General features: G+C 32.8%; 2 protein-coding genes across 5 annotated transcripts in view; one reads left to right on the top strand and one right to left on the bottom strand.

Moving 5' to 3' along the window:
• LOC127708658 (protein HID1-like) overlaps window positions 1-19,615 on the bottom strand; it is a 51,685-nt gene extending 32,070 nt beyond the window's left edge. For both annotated transcript variants that reach the window (XR_007985340.1, XM_052213738.1), the window contains exons 1-9: window positions 19,464-19,615; window positions 18,021-18,234; window positions 15,602-15,711; window positions 13,359-13,403; window positions 7,850-7,903; window positions 7,209-7,377; window positions 6,371-6,428; window positions 4,296-4,524; window positions 2,513-2,569 (exon numbers count right to left, since the gene is read on the bottom strand). Coding sequence is in view for 1 of the 2 variants with exons in the window: in XM_052213738.1 (XP_052069698.1) it covers window positions 2,513-2,569; window positions 4,296-4,524; window positions 6,371-6,428; window positions 7,209-7,377; window positions 7,850-7,903; window positions 13,359-13,403; window positions 15,602-15,711; window positions 18,021-18,234; window positions 19,464-19,529 (1,002 nt within the window). In the remaining variant the exon portion in view is untranslated. The remainder of the gene's footprint in view (window positions 1-2,512; window positions 2,570-4,295; window positions 4,525-6,370; window positions 6,429-7,208; window positions 7,378-7,849; window positions 7,904-13,358; window positions 13,404-15,601; window positions 15,712-18,020; window positions 18,235-19,463) is intronic.
• The window catches only part of LOC127708661 (ankyrin repeat domain-containing protein 50-like), a 267,995-nt gene that overhangs the window by 179,585 nt on the left and 66,841 nt on the right, over window positions 1-21,569 (top strand). The gene's annotated exons all lie outside the window — the stretch shown is intronic.

Below are 21,569 nucleotides of genomic sequence, written 5' to 3'. Positions count from 1 at the left end.
GTTTAACTCAGACACACATCTTTTACTTTAAGATGTATGCAAGGTTCTAAATATATATATATATATATATATCTTAAATGTAACAATAATCAAACGCCTATAGGCAATCACTAAAATGGTATGAAGTTTTTATACAGACTTATTCTTATTTACACAATCATTAACAAACTAAATAAATTTAACAAAGTAACACCGTGACACTACGATATAACAAATGGGATAATAATTATTTTAACCATGCTATGCAGAAACTTAACACATCAAGCAGGAACATATGTATTAATATACTGTTCCCAGCATCAAGTTAGTGCACGTGAATACCAATTAGGAACACGATGTGTGATTTTGTATAACTAAAAATATCAAAGCGAGCAATAACTTTGTCAAGCAAACATTTTTTTTCACTATGCCTCTCTTTATCTCCGCTCCTTTACAATAACTATTTCGCTTTTCGTCGATCATTCTCTATATTGTTCTCTATTCGGTTATTTTTTTTTCACTATGCCACTCTATCTCCGCTCCTTTTCCCCCTGTCGTCCTAATCCTTATAAAGATATGGACATTAGACATAGAATCGGCTCTCTTATCTTCAATGAATTAATATTGATAGTGACTATAAGTGCTGCATTACTTTATATATCTGCATGTTTGCCAATCGACAAAAGCTTGTATTGCGTGAAGAATTTTTTTTCTTCAAAAATATCGTCCAGAATCATGACAAAACAATATTCATTTCACAAAAATGTTCAAAGGTCATGTTTATATTTTTTTTTAAACTTATTATCAGCAAAAATAGTGGATACTATTATTATCAGAACATCATTCATTAAAAGGTGGAATTATAATTTCAAACACACACAAGATAAACAACGTTAGACACAAATATATGGTTCAATAAATGTTACCTGTGCACACCGGGTACCTCAATAAAGAGGCCATGCATGAACCTGTATTATATAATTGTGTAATACGAATTTTTAGTTGACAGGATGTCACTGGAATACCCAGGGACGTGAATCTAATATACGTCCTTGGAATACCTAACTGAATGTGTCGCTCTGACACGACATCTATCAATAATTCTGACATACCTATTATCAATTCGGGAGGAAGCCAAAATATATATATAATAAGATAACGTAAATAAAATTTAAAAAGAAAAAAAAATATAAATTTTTCACCGAACATACAAGATAGAGTCACAGATTTAACTGTAAAGCTTAGTGTCTTTATAAGTGACCGTTCCGAATTGATCCCGTATCAATTTGATATAATTTAAAGATTAGTTAAAAAAAAAAACACTTTTAATAAAAAAAATTGAGATGTCCGATATTTCGATATTTACATATCTATAACCTGGGAATATTATACTATATCAACATATTATGTCCCAGCTAAAACCTCTTCCTAACATTGCTCCTTGTCAATAGCCGTTAAATATCATAATTAAAAATGTTATTTTATATCGTATAACTTTATTAATTGAAAAATTATCTTGTCTAAATACGGAACTATTCTTTATACAAATCAATGCACTTTATATAAAAGAGGCATACTAATGAATCTTCTGTAAATCAGTGATTGTTACAAGAACACTGCATTTGTCTTTCTTATAATTGAAACTGTTCTTCCTCATCAAATCTTTATTTTTTTTATTCAACGAGATCTTATCATATAAGGATTTGATAACTATAGCTATCAGAACTGCTAGGTTATTTTGTTATTAAAAAAGGATAATTACCATCAAATCTCCCTCGAAACAATATTGTTCAAAATGGTCTTCACACACCAACTTGTGCTTGCTATAGATGCAACTATTTTAAGGTTGTACAACCATGTCTGATACAATTCTTTCTTTTTTTTGTGGGATTGGGAAAACTATGTAGACTTTTGTCATAACCTTGTCTGATAGAACAACCGTACGCTTGACAAGACATTTTGACACTGAATAACCGTCTACGATAATCCCCAATTGATGATGGGAGTTTTTTAACGCACGGTCGGTAAATCCCCGATTCTTTTTGTTCTTTGTGGTTTATAGATATCACGTGACTTTTTAGATCGAACATGCCGACAAGATGGCGATATGTCGAGAACTGATAGTGAATTTCAAAAATCGATTTTGATCTCTTTACATAGAGAATAAAAGTTTTTTATTTATGAACATGTGGTTTTTTATGCTTAAAGAACAAAATATCAATTTTTCATTTTTTTGCGGAGTTTCCCTTTAAATAAATTTGTAGTATTTTTAAGTTAACAAATTCGAAGGAAAAAAAGGAAAGTTGGAACATTTGACCATTACCATAATATCACAGGGAAAATAACGTTAATTTAATTTGTACAATTTATTTTGGTTGGATATCATTCTATCAGTTTCAACATATTGCCTTATTTATACAGCAATTTGTTGACTAAAAGTTCTATCCAAGTACTTTGATATATAGGAAATATCAATATACATTGACATTTGTCAAACCTGGAAAATCCCATCTTTAAATATCCAAATACTTACTTCTTCTCTGTGTATCCTGGACAGGTAATTGACAAACAGATTATCTGGACCAGCAGCCTGAAATAGCCAAAAAAGATACATTTTTTTTTATTTCTATAAGCTATCAGTCCTCAACTTATCAACAGATTTTTATTTGTCATGAGTAATGGGTGCAACTAGTATAGCAGGAACTGTTCACAATTATGTGACACCCCAGTGTTTTTATGGGGTTGATGTTGCTTAATCTTTAGTTTTCTGTGCAATGATTCATCTTTCTTTTTTTTTTTGCCATGGTGTTGTTGGATTTTTTTTGGGATAATTTTTTGATTGCCACATGGCATATTCTTCATCTTTTTCTAATGTCAGATAAAATGTCAAAATATCTAACATTGATACAACAATACATCAAATGCTTACATAAACTCAACATGACATAGAATCAAATATTCTACTTAGGAATACATGATTACAAGGTAGACCAACTAAAGAAATATTTCAAAACAGTTAAAAAATTTTCCGAATTTACAAGAAATAAAAATATGATGCTTTATGAATGTATAATTTTTTAATTTCATTTTAAGAATGATGTCAAGAGTATTATGCTCTCCAAAACTCATTCTCAAAGTACAAGATAGACCCTACCCATTTTCAGTTTCATAACAAGACATACAGCATACATTTTTTTCATTAATAATTTATGAATATCAAGAGCAAAATTTACCTTTCTATACCTCACAGAGGCCACTGATAATATTAACTCAAAAAATGTCAATGATCATTTCCTTAATTCTTAGCTGATTTATACCTTCACAGATCAGTTAATTATTTTATTTATAATCAATGTGTGGTTCGTTTCATCTCAGTTCTTCATTGGTCAAAATTAAAATATGATGTCAAATTTTCTTGCTTTCCTCTGAATTTGCTATTGTGACAACATGCAGAAAGGCAACCATACTGGATGACGTAACATAAAAAGAACACATATTTCTGCAAATCATTGGAAAACAAAGATAAGTGTTGTCAACATATTGTTTCATTAGAGAAACAAATTCCACCACAGTGTTATAAGAGCAATACTATATTCCTCCACTCTCAAAAGTTAAAATTTCAATATATTTAAAATACTCAGCAAAACTCTTGTTTTAAAGGACAAGGTACGATAAGCCCCCGTTTTGGCCCCCCTATTTTCTTATTTTTCAAATTTTATTTTGGAAAGCTACTTTTCATGTTAAAATATTCCCTGAGGTTTGAAGTTTGTTTGGATGAACTTCAAAACCATTAATTTCAGCAACTGGGTGAGGTGAGGTGAGTAAACTTTCCGTTATTATTCAGATATTGTAATTATTATTCACTTTGGTGGTGTTCCGTACAACGATTTTTTAGTTTTTAAGTGCCTGCGCCAATGTGACCCAGGATTTTTTTTATTACAATGTCATTATCACTGTTTTTGCTGTCTAGATCACCATAATTTTCTCCAGGTCACGTAGGCGCACGCTATTAAATTTTAAGAAACACAGGCCAAAAATCGTAATGTTTCCTACTTTTGGCGTTTTTGATGCCCTTTCACCCCCTCACCTATCCTAGTTGCTGAAATTAATGGTTTTGAAGTTCATCCAAACAAACTTCAAACCTAATGGAATATTTCAACATAATAAGTAGCTTTCCAAATCAAAATTTGAAAAATGAGAAAATAGGGGGGCCAAAACGGGGGCTTATCGTACCTTGTCCTTTGAAAACCTATGTGTCTCAATAAGAGTAATATCGTATCACACTCAATACAGTGGTAGATCTATATGTAACTTACATCTGGTTGTCCATTTTCCATAGCAGTTCCACCAGATGTTCCGTCCACAGATACATTCTGATTATTGGATGCTTCATTCTCCAACGTAACACATAAAACTTGCAGGGCTACTTCTACTAATGGTTCCCGAGAGTCTGTGAACATCAGATGATTATATGGTAGGCCATAGCCTACAGGGTCATATGAACATACTATGTTGAGTAAGGAAGTAAATAATGGTAGAGCATGTCTGAAACAAATAGGTAATCATATATCAAATGGTAGAGCATGTCTGAAACAAATAGGTAATCATATATCAAATGGTAGAGCATGTCTGAAACAAATAGGTAATCATATGTTAAATGGTAGAGCATGTCTGAAACAAATAGGTAATCATATATTAAATGGCTTTGCATGTCTGACTAAAACAATTGATGATGCATGAAATGGCACTGCATGTCTGAACAAGTAAAGCAAAAAAACTATTACATTTCATTTAAAATGAAAAAACAGCTTTCAGAACAAACCTTCAAGATGGATCTTAGAAGAGTATTTAACATGACTTAAAACTGCAAATTAAAATTTCTAAAACGCTATAGTGAAACAATATTCCTCGTTTATTTAGTGTTCTATGTTGGTAACTTGTTACAACTCCTCTTTATCTAAATATATTTTAGCCATTTCCATTCAGTAGTGTGCAAATTTCACCATTAGAAAATCAAAAACAAGATCCAAAGTCTTATCTTATATAACTTTTATACATTATAAAATAATAAGATATTATTTGTAGATGTGAAAGAAGTCTCAGTTCAGCATAAAGTTATTGCAAAAATCATCATTATACTGTTAATGGCCATACTTTATAACAAGCTTTTACTCTGTTAAGGCTCTAGAAAAGATGTGAATGAACTAGGTGTAACAAAACATCACAGGCCTCTACAATAACTTTTTTTTCAACTTGCCCAATAGGACAAGTACATACCAAAACTTACTTGTCCGAATGGAATTGTAACTTGTCCAAAAAAAAAAAACCCTTTATATTAACCTTTTTTGCATTTTAGGTTGATTCAATGAACAAAATGAATTAAAACAATACAACAGAATTTGATTTATATCTCTTGATTTCCTTTTCAAAAATATGAGTCCAGAACAACTGAATCTAGTCATGTCAAGTCACAGGACTTAGGTTCTAGTTTTCATCAATGTCAAAGTCTCATCAGACCACCGCTGATTCCAATAGCCAAGGTTCTAGTTTTCATCAATGCCAAAGTCTCATCAGACCACCGCTGATTCCAATAGACAAGACTGATTTCCGAGAATAGTATGCATTTTATCTGTTATAAAATATCTGACAAAGAACCAGTTATAAATTATCGATCGCAAGTAAACATGTCAAATCAATATTTGTTTTTATCTTCTTTTCTTGTTTTTTGTTTATTGCTTTGATCATCAAAGTTGGATTTAATTTATTTTCTACAGAATGATTTTACTTGTCCCATCGGACAAGCTTGATATGGCTTTTACTTGTCCGACCCGTTTTTCCTCTGGTACCGGACAATCAGACAAGCGTTATTGTCGAGCCCTGGACCACTAAAACCACAGATCCAACTCAAAAGTTAAAATATTTCCAAAAACTCATTAATGTTGGCAAAGTTTTGACATTTATTTTTCACAGGCGACAGACAGAAGCCTTTCAAAGTTATGTTTGTTCCCCATTTCTCTAATTATTCCTTTTGATTTATATTTGCTTAAAAAGTGCAATGAAATTTCATATATTGCATTCAACATTATGAGCTGAACATATCCATCTATCCAAATCATGTGCATTCTATGACATCATGACCTGAATATGATATTGAAATCAGTTATAATTTACTCCTGAACTTGATTCAGTCGTGTTAGAGACCTTCCTTAATTTAATATGGCATGTTTACAAGCCTTAACTATAAAACAAAATTATGCAAATCAATGCTTTATCCAGATACTTTGGTCCCTGATGGATAGTTTTCCGGTTGGCAATCATACCACATCTCCATATTTTTTATACTTATGATTGATAAATAAATTCTAAAACATTGTAAATTTTAAACAGTTACCTGTTATCTGTTGATGAGAAGTAATGAATCCATTGGTTAGGTGATGTGTGGGCATCAGCTGTAAAATAAACAAAATGTCAACATTTTCTATAGTACAATAAAAGTGAAGTGCTCTCAAATTTTTGTTATTTATATATTTCAAACTAGAAAAAGTCATTACAACCAAACTGAAAACAATTCTTTTCTGTTTCTGACCTCTGAAATAATGCACTGAACATTAATCATGCATCAATCAGTCTCAAATGCTGTATATGATTTCCAGGCCTGCAGACTCACAACATGATGGCCACTCCTATATGGCCATGTAAAATTTATTTTCTGGTTATCAGATAACTAAATATATTTCAAATTGTACCGGCACATGGGTTCATAATTTATGAATGTATTTGACAAGGTTTTCTAGATTGATGTCAGCATCAAGCATACCATGTGATTTTATCCCTATAAAGACAAACATTTTTTAGGATCAAGTGTTTCATCATATTGGCATGGTTATACCGTAATATTAACGGAAATGTTTCGTTATCTTATAAATTTTAAATTGAGGATGAAATAAGTTTACTACATTTTTTTGTTTGTACTGGAAAACATGTCAGAAATAAATAGCTGACATTACAAGGGCAATAATTAATCAGTGTTTAAAAACTAATGAATTGGAATTAACTCACTTCACCCACACGTAGGAACAAACACTTTATTAGTGGTTTGTTTTTTATAATGAATAGATACAGGATAGCAGCGGATTTTCTTCTAATGCAGTGGTTTCTGAGCACCAGATGTAATGTTTGGTATGTCATATAGTTTGCTAAAATAAAAAAGAATGGATGCAGGCACTTACCAACAGGAGGCAAGTACATAGTTTCTGAGAAACAAGTGAGTAGTAGTTTGATTATTTCTGTACGATTTTGATCATGAGTATGGTTATGCGTAGGGGAGTGAGCGAATCCAACACCAGCTTCCCATATATATTCACAACTGTCTATAGAAGTCATATCTTCTGGGTTGTCCTACAAATATAAAGAATATTGATTTATAACCAGGAATTATACTTGCACATGTATGCTGATTTCAGTCTAGATCATTGTCCTTTGATGGTTGTCACATTATCAATCACATCTTGCTTTCAAAATTAAGACAAGAATAAAAATATAACAGCCTTTTTGACTTACCGGTTCATTAAATGGCAATATTCTAAAATAAAGTTTAATCTTTTGTATCCTCAATTAGATTAGACACATTGAAAATAATGAAGCCATTGTAAAGATAAAGAAAAAACAATTCTCTTAAATCCACTCAAATACAAAGATGATTAAAAAAAATTCTGAAGTCCTCAATGTATTTTATCTACATTACAATATCAATATTAAAACTCATAATAATTATAGTCCATTTATGTATATAGGTCAAATATATTCAGACCCTTATGTGCATGTTCAAAAGCCCTCTTTTCCTCCATATCTTGCCAACAGACATACTTACAGGACCAGATTTTCTGTTTGACTGCACTGTAAAATCTGGACAAAACAACAGATCCTGTGTAGACAAAAAAAATAAGTAGTGGACAAGTTCCTAAAACATGAAATCTATTTCAGTTATAAATAATTTATTAATATATGTTCATAGATCTATTTCATACAGTTTGTATATGGATTTTCTTCAGTTTGGAAATGCAAGTTGAATAATTAATCAATGGATTTTAAAAATAAAAATTAAGAAAAAAAGATAAGTACTTAGTCCCTATTATGTATTTTCATGAGATTTTTGTATTTTTGTATAAGTACCAATTTTTCATATAGTATCATTTTATCTGACAAGATAACAGGGAAAATGACAGGAATTAAATACTTTTATATACTATAATTCCTTTACAAGACTTCGTTGTCTTACAAATTCTGATGAGTTACATGTATATCCATATTATTTCAAAGTGAAATTATGTCATTTAAAGAATTTGTGTGATTCATTATCAGGTCCGAGGACACAGTTATCTACCTTCAATTTTCGTTGTCCACAAATGTAGTTCCCTTTAATTTCAGTGTTTTTTTTCTTATTTTTTTTCTTTGTCTTTTTTTGGAATTTTTCATTATTTGTTTGCATTTAGGTGAAAGATAAGACTTCAAATATACTGTCTGGAAAAAATCTTTTTGAAATTTTCTGTAGAAATGAGTGATTTGGTCAGGTAAATAAAGGTGGAATTTCCTCTTCTCGGAAGCTCTCTGGCTTCATCCTTACCGGTGTCCTTATGTTTGGGGTTACCAGGAGAGAATGAGCTGGTAGACTTTTCTGAATTTTTGATATGTTTTGGGATAAAAGTCAAACTTTATGCACACCAAATCTTTTTAGAATAGAGCAGGTGGAATTTTTTTTAATTGCCATTATGTTTTAATAGACAAATAGGGGAAAATAACTGTGTTCTCGGGCCTAAGAGGCTGAAACCACTGTACCCCAAAATGGACATTTTGGTCCCCTGATTTGCACAATTTGCCTCAAAATTGAAATGTAAAGATATTTCATTGTTAATTTATAGTAAATAATTGGAAAATATTTTTAAATGCCAAAAAAAATCCTATTTTGCCATATTTTTGGATTGTTATTTATATGTTGAAACTTTTGGGGCAAATCTCAAAACAGGGGCTCATAATTTTTCTATTTTGAGCAAATTCCTACTCATTCTGATAAGAAATAGTTCTTAAAGTTTAAATGGAGGGATTTATTCAAAAATATTTAGCAAAATTACAAGAAAAATCTGCCCCTGGCCAAAATGGGCACTGTCTGATTTGGACAGGGACTTGTACGCCTAATGGCAAATATGGGGTGATAAATTTCAAGCATCCCAATGCCGGCGGGTGGAGACAAATACATGTGCACAGACTTGCGTACATGATAAGGCATCTAAATTTTCATTTACCTAATTTTGATGTCTCGCATCTGTGCCACAACTCAAAATGCATTAATGTTGATCATCTGGTGTTGGAGCCACACGGCTTCAACAACAGTAGAAAAACTTGCATTTCATGTGGCCATTGCTTGGGTCACCCAGCTCCATTGCCACCTTGCAAGTTGGACTTAAAGATGGCAAACAATAACCTTGGTATTATTCATGTTTTAGGATTTATAAATTAAATATTTACTTTATTTTATTTTATTGATGTAAACAACAATTTCAGATATCTTTTTGAAAGATTTGGGTGGTCCTTAAAAGGACCTTTGGTTGAGTTACTGTGTTGCTGGGTTGCTGTCTCATCTATGGTGCTGGTGGTAGTTTTCTCTTGCAGTAGGTACTATGGCTAAGTAAGGCAGGCACTGGGTCCAACTGCCCTTTTCTGTAGACATCGCGCTCTTTACTTTTTACCTTGGCCTCTCTATGTTCTACTATTTTTTCACCACTCTGTGTGAGACGTCTACGTTTAACTTCAGGTTTTTTTTCATACTCTTGCTTGTAGGTAAACTGTTTGTCCATACTGTCGAGGAACTTTAAACTGGAATCAGATAAATTAACCCCCAGATGTTCACACTTTTGCTTTGCTGAGGTTCCTGGCATGTTGTTGTTTCTGTGAATTCCAGATGCTAATCTGGCCTCCATGCCTCTTGAGAAGATTACATTCTTGGGTAAATTCACACTCAAGGATCTGTGCACAGCTTCATTCTTGTTTGTTGTGTTGTAAAGCTTCATACTACTTATCGCATCTTCACTAAGCTTCATTTTCAAGATCTCTTGCAGTAACAACTTGTCTTTTTCGTCCATTTGCAGGATAGTAATGTTATAGCAGCCAAGATACTTGGAGCGGGTCCACCAGTTGTAGCTCTCATCACCTGCACATACCACTGAGTGCTGTTTACACATGGAGCAGTCACCATCATAACACCTGATTGTCGCCTGCAGAGCCTTGGGTAAGTCTTTACATACGTCATCTGTATTTCTTTTGTACTGTTCCATTAGCTGTCCCACTATCATCGAACTCCTACATTTGACATCTTGACTAAAAGCCTTCTTCATTTCTTTCTTTATCTCTTTTGTACGCCCATAGAACATGCCTTCGCTGAACTGAGCTCTCAGGGATGCTCGGAACTGTGACTGGCCAAGGTGGACATAGTCAGCTAGCCTTTCGACCTTCCACATGGGATGTAGGGCTCTGGCTGCGTCATCTATCCCTTTGGCAGCCCGTCCGTCTCCATCTGTTGTGGCATTCTTTACAAGGATGTCTTGAAGTGCCAGCTGTGAACCAATTTCTTTACCCATCTGGTACTCTGACACTGGAGCTGCTCTGTATAAGTTTGCAGTGCAGTCTTCGTGGCCATTGGGACAATTAACATCGAAACCTTTCCCCCTCAGCCAGGCTCCTTTCCAGCACATCTGATTTTGGGCAAATGATGCAACAATATATTGCCTCTCTGTCATTGTCTCAATGGCAAGTGTGAAAGCTTGGGTGGCATTCAGTCCCGGTTTCTTGCGGCTGGTAATGGTCTGACTGTTGTACCTTCCGTCGACTGTAACATTAATCACATTTTCTGGTAGCCCCCTCTCTCGATTTACTGACTTAACAATCTCCAGTTTTTCTGACATGTCTGTCCTGTTAAGTTTTACTAGCTCCTTTCCAACATTATGTGACATTCTCTGCATGCTTGTTCTGGATGGAGGAGGACAGTTCATTCTAGCAAACAGCTCCTGGAACTTTGTACTACCAATGGGACAGTCATGTAGGACTGCAGCTACTGCAACATTGGGTGCTCCAGGGTTGGTACCAGGTTTATTGGTGACAACTTCTTTGTATAACTTTATAACTGGGCTCATGTAGGTGCAGTTCTTACATCTAAGGGTATATTTCCAGCAAACTCCCCATTTAACTTGTCTGTGTGCCAGTATTTCTGGATTTTTGCAGTACTTGAATTCTTTTGTGTGAGCCTTTATAACAATGTTCAGCATCTTCATCATCTCTTCATGATCGACGAACCTCATACCAGAAAGTGAACTCCAATCTTCTTCTTCTGTTTTCAGGTCATAGGATGATACCAGTAGCTGGGAACGAGTCTTTATGCCATCATTGTGTACAGCTGAAGTAGAAGTGATTGTAGGTTCATCTTTAATGTCCTTCTGTTCAACATTCATTTCAACAACAGGAGCATTATTGATATCTTGGTCTGGTGTAGTGGACAACTCTAGTACAGGGACAGGAACAGGAACATTCCATGGAATTCTGCCATTCTGGAATCTACACACAGGTGCAACTCTCCTTCTCTGCAGCCGTCCAGCTAAGCCTTTGTTGAATGGCCAGTAACCTTTTGGATACATGTTGAGACAAATATTTTGGTGGTGCAGTGTAAAGCGTCGAAAGAAACTTGCATGAAAGACCATAGAAGTGTTAGTTTTTATACTTTTTGTCATTATGTAACTTTTGATTCAGATTTTTAATTGGCTAAGTGATGCTGTCAATTAATTCTGTGGATTCTTTTGATCTATTTTTAGCTGCAGATTAAAGAAATGACCAACTCTGGCTTCAAAGGGTTTGGTCCAGTTCAAACAAAATTCCTTATTTTGGCCTTTATTTGTGAAATAAAAGTTCTTTTCCTATTCAGATTTTACAAACGTTAATTTTCCAAATTTTAGAAAGTTGTTTTGCCATTGAAAAGTGATTTTGTAATTTATTGTTAATTTTTTGGTTCTATTTTTGTTTGATTTTGAAAAAAAAAATTAATTCTAAAAATCTGTTGAATTTTTTACTTTTTTTAATTGAAATGAATTTTTGGCATCTTAACCTTTCCAAAACACTTTATTTCATCTCAAAATTGCAAAAAATAAGGATTTTACAGCATTTTAAAGTTTTTATGACATCTTGATTTTGCCTTTGGCAGATGGTGTAAAGGGGGTGTTGAATATACAGGTAAATAAGCCAAAAGTTTATTCAAGACCCCCATAAAGTTAAATTTTGTGTATTGTAGTATGACTATAGAATTTTTTAATGCAATTCTGAAAACTGTAGGTTGAGTTTTGAATTTTTCATTGATTTTTTTAAATATTCTGGTTTGGAATTTTCGTGATTTGAAATGAATTTAGAAAAATAACCTTAGTTACACAATAATGCGTTCTAATTTTGGAAAATTTTATCAATGATTAAATTTTATCAATGTTTCTACTTTAACAAACACTTTAGTTTTTCGTAAAAATTGCACTAATAAAAAAGTTATGAGCGTTTGAATAAAGAAGGTATTTTGAGGAAATTGAAAATTCCATACCAGAAAAATGATAAAATTTGGGTGTGAAGGTAGGGGTGCAAGAAATGCATTTGCTGGTGCATGTATTGTCTGATTGGTCTGAAATTTGGTATGTAGTCTTGATATATATTAAAGTTAATGTATGTAAAATTTTATTTCATTTGGACTACTGGAAGGGTCCTATTAGGTCCGAGGACACAGTTATCTACCTTCAATTTTCGTTGTCCACAAATGTAGTTCCCTTTAATTTCAGTGTTTTTTTTCTTATTTTTTTTCTTTGTCTTTTTTTGGAATTTTTCATTATTTGTTTGCATTTAGGTGAAAGATAAGACTTCAAATATACTGTCTGGAAAAAATCTTTTTGAAATTTTCTGTAGAAATGAGTGATTTGGTCAGGTAAATAAAGGTGGAATTTCCTCTTCTCGGAAGCTCTCTGGCTTCATCCTTACCGGTGTCCTTATGTTTGGGGTTACCAGGAGAGAATGAGCTGGTAGACTTTTCTGAATTTTTGATATGTTTTGGGATAAAAGTCAAACTTTATGCACACCAAATCTTTTTAGAATAGAGCAGGTGGAATTTTTTTTAATTGCCATTATGTTTTAATAGACAAATAGGGGAAAATAACTGTGTTCTCGGGCCATCATCTAAAACTTAAAGATAACTTACATAAGATATTACAGTTTGATTAGAAAATCATATTCCTTTTAAACTTTTGTTTATCATAAACACACCTATCATATATAAATACAAAGGGATATTTCTATATGTAAAAACTTACTGATAGAGCATTTAGAAGTGACTGGGCTAGTGGAGGACTCTCAGTCTGTAAAATAAACATAATAGTTTAATACATGAACTGCTATCTGCACAAGTTACTCTGGAAGTATATGTAATTCTGTAGTACTCAACATTTAAGTGATGCTCTGCAGGTAATAATAGATTACAATAGAAAATATGTTTTTGGCAGCATTCCAAATAATTAATAATCAATAGGCAATCATAATTGATGATAATTCAGGGCTCACACTACTTCAGAATCATAGGGAGAAGTGACTTCTCTTTTTGAAATTGAGAGGGAGAAGTGGTGAGATTTGAAAGAGAAGTGCTTGTTCGCTTGAGGTGCTACAATGTTAGGTTTTTTCCTATAATACATTAAGGGCCATATGTATCTTATTTTTTTTATATTGTTCAATTTGTACCTGGGTATACAATTAAAGTAACTGTTCAAATTTAAAGTTGTTTAATTTTATCATATTTAGTTGCACAATCATATGAGTCCTCTTTTCAGAAAAAAATTTTCCTATAATACATTAAGGGCCATATGTATCTTATTTTTTTTATATTGTTCAATTTGTACCTGGGTATACAATTAAAGTAACTGTTCAAATTTAAAGTTGTTTAATTTTATCATATTTAGTTGCACAATCATATGAGTCCTCTTTTCAGAAAAAAACAATTAAATATCTGGCACTAATAAAAAAGATTTTTTTTTATATCAAAAAGGAAAAGAAAGTTGTTATTTCAATTAAAAAACTACTCTGTTATCATGTTCATGAAACTGAGTATTTCTCATTAAAAAGATATATAAATTTAAGTTAAGTTTGGACATAATATAATTATATTAGTGTAATAGTCCCAGAGTTGAGCAACTTTAACTTATAAATTAAAACAATGCATATACATGGAAATATATACATTAATCAAGAAGATCTAACCAAAAGTATGTTAATGCGTGTGGAATGCGTAATTTTTCCTTTTGGGATCAATTTTTGTCTGTCAGCAGTGCCATTCATGGGTCCATAGTCATTATCAGAAAAATCCGGATTTCAGTCATAGCAGGTCAGTTTCTGATGAAATCCCAACTCCGATCTGCAGTTGTACAATAATATGCCCAAAATTTTAAATGGCGGACGAAGAAAAATTTACAAAAAAAAAACGATGTTTGATACGCTATTTGGAAAGGAATATGATGTTTTTAATGCAATACAAGGATAAAAAATTTACTTCAGACAAATTTCATCAAGTTTTAATGAAGTAACAACTTATTTTTCTGAAAGTTAGAATGATTTGATGTACAATCTCGAGTAACAAGTACCGGAAGTGATAAAAAATTGTTTTTATGAAATAACATGCCACCAACTTTGAAATCAATGCTTTAACCTCTTTTCTGAAGAAAATAAATTGTTTATGCCTTTAATTTCTTTACTTTTAAATGAAAAATTGCTGTTTCATCGTCTTGGTAAAAATTGAATATTGCTGATGACAAAAGCGACTGAAAGCGAGTAGCGTAAACCACAGGGCGACTTGTTTTCGCTTTTGAGGGTCGGGCAAAGCGAAGTGACGGACGGGAAAGCGACTTTTTCACCCTAGTTGCCTGGTAGCGTGAGCCCTGATAATTGGGTGTATCCTGAAATCCTACCTCTTAACAAGGATTCTAATTTTCGTAGTTTGTGAGCTCTGAATGGTATCATAATTGGTCCCAGTTTCTCTAAGGGGAATGACAACCCAACATAGGGTGTCATCCTGCTGTATAGGATTTATAAAAAGGCAGTAACATCTACAGATTGATTTATGCTTAACATCCGGCAGCAAATATTACATGCTGGTTCAGAATAATAGCACTTTAATGAAATATAAATATACCTTGCTTTATACTAAACCAAACAGATTGAAACAGATGTTTTTAAAAAGACTACCATTTAAAGTAAAAATCTGCAGGAATACACTTCTACATGTCTACCTACCTAGACACATTTTTTTTTACTCTAAGTTCACTAGCCTTTAATCTTACCACTAATAGCTGTCCGCTTGACAGATAAGCAGCATATACAATTTAAAAAAAAAAAAATTTACCAAGCTGTTGGCAAAACCTTTATATCATATATGTTTTATTTCATATTATAAATATAGTTCAACAAAGCTATGTTTACTATCACTTCATAGCAGCAAAGATGAGTAAAGGTTGAGCTTTTTGACTAATTAGTTTATATCGATAAGAGTAAAATATTCTGAAAAACAAACCTCTGAGTCTTCAGACTGACCAGGTAATGTTGACCAGAAGAATCCTCTCCAATCAGGGTCTTCAAATATATATGGTAGCACCCTGGTCAACAATCGTATACAATTTAAAACTGAAAATAATGGAGAAACAATGACTGTTGTATTGGCAAAAAAAGTTCATTTCAACAGTGAAAATAAACTAATGTCTGGAATCAGATTCCAGAGATATGTATCCTATTCAAACTTCAAAATAAAGATATTTATATCCTTTAGGAATATGACAGTTATTTTCGATTCGTTTGATGTGTTTGACGGTTTGATTTTGCCATTTGATAAGGGACTTTCTGATTTGAATTTTCCTTGGAGTTCGGTATTTTTGTTATTTTGCTTTTTACTACAAGTACAAGCATCTTTGCTTTGATGAAGATCAGGAAAATTTTTACAAAAATGGCTTATTAAAGAGTTAATGTTGCAGGAACATCATCCAAATGAAATAAACAGCTGCGCCATGAGCGCATGATACTCCCGTCGCTTTTTCAAAGAATAAAGTTCAAGAACTTCTCAATGTCATATTAGAAATTCACAAAAAACTAAACGGAGGTTATCTTGATATATATAAACCAGTCACCAAAGTTTCATGATAACTGCTCAAAGCATTGTACGAAAACTGGAAAATTTTGGAAAATCCCCCCTTTTTTATGAATAAAATCAACTAACTCTAAAACGTAAAATCTAAAAATTATAATAAACTGCTTTGCCAAGCGCAGCTGGATACAACCGCAGAGGTCCAACCCTGAACAGTAGGGGCAAAAATGGACACAATATTCAAGCTTGATACAGGTCTGAATTTGGATTGTAATTAAATATTTGACACATTATAGGTTTCTGACACAGAATAAATGTGTCAAAGAACTTGAAATTGGTTGTATGATTTGAATTTATATTCAATTGAAGATTTCTTGCTGCTGTGCAATACACTGTGCTGTTGCGCAATACTTAGTAAATCTGTTTTCAGACTATATACAAAGAATTAGCAAAATAAATCGTGACACCCAATTTTTTTCTTTTGAAAATTGACAATTTCTTAATTCTTGAGGGAAAAAAATTGACCCCCCCAAAAAAAACCTTGTGGTACAATTTCAGAGCAATCAAAATACTTATACACAAGTTATTGTCCTGAAACTAGAAAAAATGCTTGTTTTGGCCCCTAATTCCTAAACGGTTTGGACCATCACTCCCAAAAACAATCCCAACCTTCCTTTTGTGGTATTGAACCTTTTGGTTATATTTCATAGAGATCCATACACTTAAACTAAAGTTATTGTCCGGAAACCAAATGTCTTCAGACAATGACGACGCGATACCAATATATGACCGCAAAAATTTTTGCTGTCGTATAAAAATCGAAAGGGAGCTTAAGTCAATAGATATAAACAATTCACCAAAGTTTCATGAAAACTGCTAAAAGCATTTTGAGTTATTGTCCGAAAACTGGAAAATCCCCCTTTTTTTTAATGAATAAAACCCCATAACTCGGAAATGTAAACGCTAAAATTTTTAAAAAAACAAAAGGGAGCTCATCACAATAGATATAAACAATTCACCAAAGTTTCTTGTAAATTGGTGAAAGTGTTTTTGAGTTATTGTCTGAAAACTGGAAAATCCCCCTTTTTTAATGAAAAGAACCCCAAAACTCGGAAACTTAAAATCTAAAATTTACCAAAAACAAAAAGGGAGCTCACGTCAATTGATATGCACAATTCGCCAAAGTTTCATGCGCATTGTTTAAAGCGTTTTTGAGTTATTGTCCGACATGTTGACGATGGATGGACAGACAACAGTATACCATAATACGTCCCGTAAACGGCACCAAAATAACAGAAAAATTAAAATGTTTATAATATGCATCGATTAAAGAATTAAACAAAAGTTGTAGAGCATCTTAAAAATATTATTCATAGATATAAGAAGATGTGGTATGAGTGCCAATGATACAAATCTCCATCCATCATACATGTATTTCAAGATATCTGATTTTACTATATTATGTAATTTAACTTCATGTGAATTTTAAAATATACACACATGTATATATATAAAGAGCCTAGAAAATCAACCTAACAATGTTAGAGTAGATCTGATTCTTTACTACCTCCCCGACCAGGGCTGGAACCTGTACTTTTTCACTTCTCACTTCTACGGCAACACTGTCTAGCATTGCCCAGAGCGCCTTATCCCTCCACTAACTATAGCTGATAAAAAATCAGTTTTCATTTCAGAAGGTGTTACCTTCTATCTATTTTATTATTGATCGATAAAATATTGCATCAGTAGTGGATCTAGAGCTTCAAGTGGGGGAAGTTGTTTGTGACTTCTGGGAATGGTTTAGTTTTTTCTCTCACTTTTTTAATGGAAATAAGAACACATAAACTATTTTTACCAATTTGTTGTTCTTTTTGTGAAGGACAACCACTTTCTGCAGCTGCTACAAGTTTCTCTACAGCTTTGTAACATAATGTTGCAAGATTTGACGGAGATTCTTCACGCAGTGCACGTATCTCTGCAGCAGGTATTAGAGTAAAGACATCTTGTACACAGGTCACACTGTCAGACCAAAACTGTTCCCAGAATGATTCATCACTGGCTTCTATTGGCTATTGAAAGAGAATATATAAATTTAAGATTGCTAGATATATTTTCTCTTGTGTGTAATGCCTGAACTTTGGGTATTGATTTCAATTTATTTGTGTCAACACATGGTCAAAGATTCTCAATGTCAACTACCTGTTTCTTAGTTTTGCACTTAATCATGCCATGTCTTGTCTTGTATGAGGATCCTGCCTTTCAAAGGTACACCTCTGGTTTCAGAGTAATATATATGGTGTATTTAACACCCATTGAAAAGTTTATTACACTTTTAAAATCTAAAACAAAAGATAATTTAGATTTGATAAATTCAGGTCTTTGACCGAGTGATTACAAGCAAATCTTTCTTTTTATTCACAGGTAATGTTAACAATAGCATATTACGTCTAATGTGCAGAGCAAAGCAGAGTTTTCTACTAATCTTATTTCTACGAGTTGAAGAAAGTCTGTTCATCCACATTTACATTGACAGTTGCAGACCAAGGCACTAGCGTCTAAAACCGGTTGTGTACTAATTTTTAATTGTTCTTTTATTCTACATTTTGCGCAGAGCTCACTATTATTGATAATTTGTGAGAGTTCAAGCGAGTGATAGTCCCTGGCAGAGGCAAGAGCAGTACCTGAATGAATGAAATGATCTATTGTTTCTGAGTCCTCCTCTTATTAGAGACATGTTGGATTAACGTCAACCTGGCTGAAGGCTGCCCTATTACATTGGAGAATATATTTTTTATAAGGTTAAATTTTGACATTTACAATGAAGCAATAGACAAATATTATTTTCCCTTGATTGACCTCGGGTAGATGGTGTACCTAACTCATTAAAAAAAAAAACTTGAGCAGTACTGCCAAGTTTTCATGAAGCAAATGCGTGAGATTTGGCCAAAATTGTAAAGATCAAAGAGAAAAAACAATAGATCAAAAGAAAATGCGTGAGTCTCACGCTAAATGCGTGAGACTTGGCAGCCCTGCAAGTTGAGATTGGTCTATATTTTTTTGGTCAGGCCCTGTTAAAAGCAACAATTTTCAGCAGGGTGTAAATTTGCTTTATTAGATTCCTACAGGGAGATGCTCCAATTAGGCTTAAAAAAAATAGAAAAAATTCAATTAACAGAGTATATTAATTGCGTTTAATGAAATTGGTCATGCGTGTTGTTTTAGAGGGTTTTCTTGCTGTTCTGCTCAGAGTATGTGACACGTATGAAAGGTGTTTTTGTGTGTTGATCACTCGTTTCACCTGTGTCTTAGTGGTTAGCTGTATAACAGCTTTCCTGAAATTGAGTTTTGTGTCTGTATTTCCCATTGCTGACTGTTTTCTTCAAGATTTTGGCATATTTTAGAATGTTGTTGTTGTCAGAAAATCGATTAAAATAATTATGAAGAAAACCACAAAAATGGGAGATAACTCTGTGCAGGAATAATCAAAGTACCGAAATACTGTTTCCTCCAAAGTCAGTTTTTACGTTGAAATATTTATCAATGGTTACCATCAGAGGAGTAAGCTCATTTGACTATTTTTTTGTGAGGATGGGAATGGGGTACCCCATATGATGATTTATTGTGAAAAAAAATTGTTCATATAAGAAAAATGATAAGAGGAGTGTTGATAAACAGCTGATATAAAAGGACATTCCTACCCTCATATATGAGTCAACTTGTTCATCATAACTATTTACTATGAAGTTTACTCTAGAGTGCAGACAAACATGTGCAACTGGAAAATTTTCAAGTCTGGCAGCACCTAGATATATATAAAAGAGGGTCTGGATAGGAGGGATCTTTATTTCTGTATGTTTTTACAGCTCTTCTATAAAAGCATGCAAAGCAAACCTTTGATCAACTTGCTTGCTATGTTTGTTTGGATGTTTGTAAACAAAAGGTAGGTAGTCTGTTTCAGTCTGTTTACTATATAATGGAATTTGATTGGACAATAAACATTAACTTCATTGCATGTCAATTTTTATTGTCCAATCAAATCCCAGTATATATAAAATAGACTGAAACTCCGCCTACCTATTGTTTGCAAACATCCAAGCAAACATAGCAAGCAAGTTGATCAAAGGTTTGCTTTGCATGCTTTTATAGAAGAGCTGTAATAATTTGGGCCATTTCTCTTTTCTTTATCTATTTTTCCCTTATTCTTCATACTTTATATAAGCACCCCATTTTTCTCTATTCTTTATTTTTTGTTTTTTTTTTCTTTTATTCTGTAATCTAGGTCCCTTATTCTTTTCTGTAAACCCCATCCAGAGATTCCAGACCCTCATAAAAGTTAATTACATATAAAGCTGGGTAAATTCTTAGATGCCACTCTCAGATAATTGTATTGTATTGTATTGTATTGTATTGTATTGTATTGTATTGTATTGTATTGTATTGTATTGTATTGTATTGTATTGTATTGTATTGTATTGTATTGTATTGTATTGTATTGTATTGTATTGTATTGTATTGTATTGTATTGTATTGTATTGTATTGTATTGTATTGTATTGTATTTATTGTATTGTATTGTATTGTATTGGTATTGGTATTGGTATTGGTATTGGTATTGTATTGTATTGGGATTGGATTGGAAATGGTGGGACAATAGATATCTGCATAACAATAGGCGATTTAAGCATATAATCTAGAGGACAGTACATATAAAATAAAATTCATTTGCTTGTTTATTTTACTATCTTTTGCAGTGATGAAAAAAGAATGTCATAATCCAAAATTGATTTCATTTTTCTGTAATGCAGGGGTAGCTGTTTAATTTCATCATTTTATAAGAAAGATAAGCTACAAAATATGTGAAAGTTGAGACTTTTCTGTAATTGTTGGGACTAGTACATGAATCTATTGGTCCCAGGTTATAGGTGTCTAGAACTTAAGTAGACTATGCAGGTTTTTTACTTTCAAAAACATATGGTTCCAGATAGGCAATGTGGAAGGTTTGTACACACATTGAACTGGCTTAATCCCCAACACCTATTGTGTTTTTACCAAGTCAGGCTTCACTGTTGTTTATACACTTTATTGCACTTTTGGTCAGGGTGGACAGGATGGAGGTAGTATATTCCTAAACATTTATATGTAGAAATATATTCAAACTGTTGTACTTTGTACCTTATTGTATCATTAGAAGTTGTGTTTGACTGTTCATTGCATTACTCTGCTCAGTATTTGGCTTCTTCAATAAAAAAGATCAAGGTAGGTAGAAATTACTATAAAAGAGAGAATCAAAACTGAACAACTATAAAAATGTTATCTTGAATATGTTGCTCTTTTTATCACTTTGAAAGTATTATGGATGGCATCATGATTTAGTCGACGGTTGTGGGATATCTGCTTCACAAATG

Source organism: Mytilus californianus, unplaced genomic scaffold, assembly GCF_021869535.1.
Source record: "Mytilus californianus isolate M0D057914Y unplaced genomic scaffold, xbMytCali1.0.p SCAF_7, whole genome shotgun sequence".
Taxonomy (NCBI): domain Eukaryota; kingdom Metazoa; phylum Mollusca; class Bivalvia; order Mytilida; family Mytilidae; genus Mytilus; species Mytilus californianus.
The sequence above is the reverse complement of the archived record's forward strand: the minus strand, read 5'-3'. Positions and strand labels throughout refer to the sequence as shown.